The 6,120-nt window shown below is 48.8% G+C and overlaps 1 protein-coding gene across 1 annotated transcript; it reads left to right on the top strand.

The window, feature by feature from the left end:
* Positions 1-2,739: 2,739 nt before the first annotated feature.
* On the top strand, positions 2,740-5,073 carry LOC146007033 (uncharacterized). The gene is made up of 2 exons (XM_083145431.1): positions 2,740-3,245; positions 4,155-5,073. The coding sequence occupies exons 1-2, from the start codon at positions 2,826-2,828 to the stop codon at positions 4,731-4,733; spliced, it is 999 nt and encodes a 332-aa protein (XP_083001557.1). The 5' UTR covers positions 2,740-2,825; the 3' UTR covers positions 4,734-5,073.
* Positions 5,074-6,120: the final 1,047 nt, after the last annotated feature.

Here is a 6,120-nt window from a genome sequence, read left to right as displayed (position 1 = left end):
TTTCTTGTGTGAAACAAATACTAGATTTATGTGTACTTACTGACCAGGGTATTTTTGAACATTTGATGAAGTGTGGTAGAAGTTTCCCATGTGTAACCCTCTCCATGGCCATTACCATGTTCCTATCCAACTTTTCCCAGCTAATTAGTTTGTGTCAGCACATGTGCAGAGCAACTTCATAGGTGAGAAAGCAGTTTGTGTGCAGGTGAGGTAGCTCCTACAGTAGTAGGTCAAAGCAGGTCCAGAACAATGCTTTCCTCATGGAGTGGGTGAGGCAGACAAACAAGGGTGAAAAAGGTACATTTGTGTAGGAATGCATATGTGTCCTCCCTAAAAAAAGATGTGTGAATGGGCCAAACATGATAAAATAGCTTGTGAACAAACATGCATAACTTTTTAAATATATATGATTTGACAGTGTCATAAGCAGATGTAGGAATCCTTTGTTAGAGAGATGTGAGTGCAATAATGTGATTGGTGGCATCTTACATCCAGAGTGTAGTCAAATCCAATTCATAGCAGATAAGATAGTGGTACAGTTCAGTATTTTGGGTACTATACAAAGATTGTGTGCAAAATAGTGGGCATGGGCTTAAAACATTGCTGAAACATCCTTTGTAGGTGTTAGATGTGGTTTATGTTATTGTATCCTAAATAGAAAACCTATGTTTGTATTAGAGTGAACACGTTGACACATGTCGACTTGTGTAGATTGAGTGTGCTACTGTGTAAAGTGTATGAAAGCACGTAGTGAATGTGTCTGTTTAGCAAATCCCTACCTTAGCGTATATAAGCAGGTCTTAAAAAGATTCTTACCTTAAATTAAACAAACGTTTAAATGTGGAGAAGTATAGAAAGAGAAGCTTCCAATGTGTTTGCGTGCTGTGTGTGTGGCTTGCAGGTAGTGAAATCATACTTTGGACTTAATAGACTGCAGCATTGCTTATTACATTCAGGTGTATGTGTTTGAGTAGTAATCAGCGTTAATTAGCAATCCCAGGCGCACGCTGGCATGCGGTATCTCTAGGGGTGGTCTGAGCTGGCGGTTGCCGGGCGCCTGTCTGGTGTCCGAAATGAACGGTGCTTTAGGCGATCGTGCGGTAGTAGCACCGCTCAGTTTTGGTGCACACCCCCGTGTACGCCCATATTTACGCCCATTTTGCCTCATTATTTCGGCCGCTCCCATCAACACGCCCCTATGCCGCCCCCATTACCCGTACACTCGCGTACAGGTTTTTTCGCACGTTGAGACCCGGCCGTAAGCGTTGTGGAGTGTTCGCGCCGGCGCATTAGCGTATCTGCACATGCGCAGATCATGAAAAACCCCGGAACGTACGCGTACGGCCCGGCCGCTCCAACCAGAATAAGGCCCTGTGTGTGCTTACGTTGTCGCGACCATCCATCCGATCCGGGTTGTTTACGCCAGAGATCCTGGACACTCCAACCGCAGCCATATTGGAGCCTCATGGATGCAGCAGAGATCACACGACGTCTGCTCCAGCGTGCACCGGACTGCAGGTATGTTTCTGTCAGCCCACCGCAGTCCACCTCACCACCCCCCCGTGTACCCGCTGCCTACCAATGTGTATTGCTATCAGGCCACTGCAGTCCACCCCACCCCCCTGTGTACCCGCTGCCCACCAATGTGTATTGCTATCAGGCCACTGCAGTCCACCCCACCCCCCTGTGTACCCGCTGCCCACCAATGTGTTTTGCTATCAGGCCACTGCAGTCCACCCCACCCCCCTGTGTACCCGCTGCCCACCAATGTGTATTGCTATCAGGCCACTGCAGTCCACCCCACCCCCCTGTGTACCCGCTGCCCACCAATGTGTTTTGCTATCAGGCCACTGCAGTCCACCCCACCCCCCCCGTGTACCCGCTGCCCACCAATGTGTATTGCTATCAGGCCACTGCAGTCCACCCTACCCCCCCTGTGTACCCCCTGCCCACCAATGTGTATTGCTATCAGGCCACTGCAGTCCACCCCACCCCCCCCTGTGTACCCGCTGCCCACCAATGTGTATTGCTATCAGGCCACTGCAGTCCACCCCACCCCCCTGTGTACCCGCTGCCCACCAATGTGTTTTTGCTATCAGGCCACTGCAGTCCACCCCCCCCGTGTACCCGCTGCCCACCAATGTGTATTGCTATCAGGCCACTGCAGTCCACCCTACCCCCCCGTGTACCCGCTGCCCACCAATGTGTATTGCTATCAGGCCACTGCAGTCCACCCCACCCCCCCGTGTAACCGCTGCCCACCAATGTGTATTGCTATCAGGCCACTGCAGTCCACCCCACCCCCCCGTGTACCCGCTGCCCACCAATGTGTATTGCTATCAGGCCACTGCAGTCCACCCTACCCCCCCTGTGTACCCGCTGCCCACCAATGTGTATTGCTATCAGGCCACTGCAGTCCACCCCACCCCCGTGTACCCGCTGCCCACCAATGGCAAAGGCCCCAGGTGCATTATGCCACCACAGCCCACTATGCTCCCCTGCGGCCTACCCACTACACAGTATGCCACCACAGGCCACCCCACCCCCCTGCGGCCTACCCACTACCCAAAGCATAATGTTACTATCCAGCTGCCCTTTTGCAGGGGATGTTCTCCCACCCCAGGATTTAAAAAAGTTTTGTAAACAAAATATTATAATAATATTTATTAAAATTTGTTTAATAATTTTAAAACCAAACATGTATTCTTAATAATAATATACAGTGTATTGAAACATATTTACATATACTGTTTATATGAAGACAACTTGTTTTGTCAAAAAGTATGTACATAGGTTTTTTCAAAATCTATTAATTTTTTACAGAAATGGCCCAGGCGATTGCCAAGGAACACGAATTTATAGAGGCGTTCATAGAGAAATATAGGGAGCTGGACTGCCTTTGGAAAACTAAATCAAAGGAGTACAGCAATAAAATTAAAAGAGCTCAAGCGCTTCAGGAGCTGGCCCAATTCAGCAAGAGCTACAATCCCGAGTCTGATGCGGACTGGGTCCGTAAAAAAATACAGAACTTGAGGACCGTGTTCCTTAAAGAACACAAGAAAATGCAATCGTCCAAAAGGTCTGGTGCAGGAACTGCAGATGTATACGAGACGTCGTTATGGTACTACAACCTGCTGACCTTCACGTTGAGCCAGGAGGTGCCAAGGTCGGGACTCTACCTAATGGTGGAGAGTGAGGCAGACGATGTGTTTGTGGGCCTGGATGAAAGTTCCCAGCCGTTGTCGGTAAGTACTGGTCCAATGTGTATACACCCCTTCCTCCTTTGTTTGTTTTAGGCTCCTATAGAGCATTCCTTTGCAGTCCCATCATTTTTTAAATGTGGTCTTCCTGCCAGGGGACAGCACCAATGCCATTAAAGTACTCCTTATATTGGTCCCTGACCTGTTTGGCTCTTGCTGTCCCCCGGTACTGCTGGGCCGGCGTCTCCAGGGACACGATTGGGGCAACCTCCCTAGGCTCGTCTGGGTCCTCCTGTGGTGCTGGTCCTGCCGGCCGATGGGCCCTTTCTTTGCGCCGAAGTAGATTGTGGAGGACACAGCACGCCATGACGGCCCAGTCGATTTTATCCAGCCGCAGGTTGATGGCTGGGTGGAAAATGCGGAATCTACTAGCCATAATTCCAAATGCACTTTCCACAAGCCGCCGTGCCCTGGAGAGCCTGTAATTGAAGACCCGTTTGTCGTGGTCAAGACCACGTTTGGCATAGGGCTTCATGTTGTGTTCATGAAGCCCAAATGCCTCGTCCGCCACGAAAACAAAGTTCAGTCCATGCTTCGTTTCTTTGACTGTGGGCAAGTGCAGGGTGTTGGAGGCGAGCCTCTGGTAGAACTTTGTGTCCTTAAAAGTTCCACCATCTGAAGCCCGCCCATTCCTGCCGACATCCACAAAGATGAATTCATAGTTCGCATTAACCACAGCCATCAGCACAATACTGAAGTACCCCTTGTAGTTGAAGTAGTAGGAACCACTGTGGGGTGGCTGATTGATGCGGACGTGTTTCCCATCAATGGCTCCTCCACAATTAGGGAAGTTCCACGCCTCGTCGAATTCAGCAGCGATGTTTTGCCACTCCTGCACTGGAACAAAAAAGAAAAGGAGATGTTAACTAATTGTTGTTATTTTCTTTTCAACAGACAACAAGCACAGAGAAAGAGGTTGGCCACACCTCAACCCCTACCCCAACCCCATCGCCAACCCCTGAGTCACCTGCAATTGACTCATCTGGAACAATCTTTGGAGTGCCAGAAACCCCCACCCCGCCACAACTATTCACAAAAAAGAAAAAACGCAGGACCAAGACAGTCCCTGACCCAGACCCGGATGATGATATACTTATACGAGCAGAGCAGGTGCTGCGTAGGCCCCCTGACCAGTTTGACACCTTCGGCAAATACGTGGCTGAGGGCTTGCGGAAGTTGAATCCGGAACAACAGATGGCGTTCGAACGTCTCACTAGCGAACTCCTGTTTAGGGGCCGTCTTGGCCTTCTGACAATTCAAACCAAATTAGTTGGACTTCTCCCATGGCAGGAGACGCCATCTACTAGTAGTGCCGTACCCTCACCAGCACTTGCCTCATTGCCTGAAACCACCCCACCGAGTGCGCAATCCTGTACCCAACCGGCTACACCTCCTCGCTACAGTCACCTGTATACATCATTGTTGAGTGACAGCACGGACCAAGACGAAACACCGGTTTTACAAGATTTATAAGCACATTCCATACAATTATTTCAAAGTTGGCATGGAGTAGTATGGCACACAGTTCTTGTCGTGGAGATAATGGCTATGGTGAAATGTTGCATACCGCAGAACAATGGGGCCGGGACCATTGCATCTGCGGTATGCAACAGGTAATCGTGATGGCCCTTTCATTATCTGCGCTACAAGCACCGTCTGTCATACTGCTCCATACCACAAGGCAATGAGGCATTGGTTTGGTTTTATGTTAATACTTGTTAGGGCACTTTGCCTAGGTTTTATATATTATGTGTGTTTTTGCTATAGGTCCATGCATGGAGCAGTATGGCACATGGTGCATGTTGCGCAGACAAAGAAAGGACCTTCATGCTACTGTGGAGCACAGTACAGAGCAATGGGGCCGGGACCAATGCTTCTGTACTATGTGCCATGCATGCATGAGGGTGCTTTCATTGTCTGCGCTACATGTGCCGTCTGCCATACTGCCCCTTAACGCACGGCAATTAGGCATTTCTGTGGTTTTATGTTAATTCTTTTACTTGTTAGGGCACTTTGCCTAGGTTTTATATATTATGTGTGTTTTTGCTATAGGTCCATGCATGGAGCAGTATGGCACATGGTGCATGTTGCGCAGACAAAGAAAGGACCTTCATGATACTGTGGCGCACAGTGCAGAGCAATGGGGCCGGGACCAATGCTTCTGTACTATGTGCCATGCATGCATGAGGGTGCTTTCATTGTCTGCGCTACATGTGCCGTCTGCCATACTGCCCCTTACCGCATTGCAAACTTCATTAACATTTTATAGCAATATTTAAAAAAACACAAAGCACTTTTTAAAATTATGTGTACTCAATGTGCAGTATGGCACATGGTACATGTGGAGCAGACAAAGGACAGGGCCACGTGGCGCATAGTGCATATCAATGGGGCCGGGACTATTGCATCTGCACTATGCGCCACGTGAGGGGTGGGGGACATGCATTATCTGCGCTACAAGCACCATGTGGCATACTGATCTCTACCTCATGGCAGACCAGAGCCATTACAATTGTTTTTTTTTTTGGGGTATTTGCATTACTGTTTTTGCACTTTTTATATTTATACTTGAAAAAATACATTTATAAGTATTTGTGAATCTGACGGTTAAATTATTTAAATATAAAAATAATGTTTTCACTACAATTGTGTGCTGCATTTTTCCTTACCTTGCAATACTGATGCTGCAGGACCTTCACAAACGCTTTACAGGTCTCCGGTATAATCAGGTCCAAAGCTTGCGGGGAGATGATGGCTCCAAACTTGAGGTCCGCCAGTGATCGTCCTGTTGCCAGAAACCTGAGGGTCACCACCAGCCGGTCCTCAGCAGGGATAGCCATGCGGTACTTGGTATCCTGCT

This window comes from Crinia signifera, chromosome 6, assembly GCF_055691185.1.
Source record: "Crinia signifera chromosome 6, ASM5569118v1, whole genome shotgun sequence".
NCBI classification, from domain to species: Eukaryota; Metazoa; Chordata; class Amphibia; order Anura; family Myobatrachidae; genus Crinia; species Crinia signifera.
Note: the sequence above shows the minus strand (reverse complement) of the source record. Positions and strands in the feature narration are given on the sequence as shown.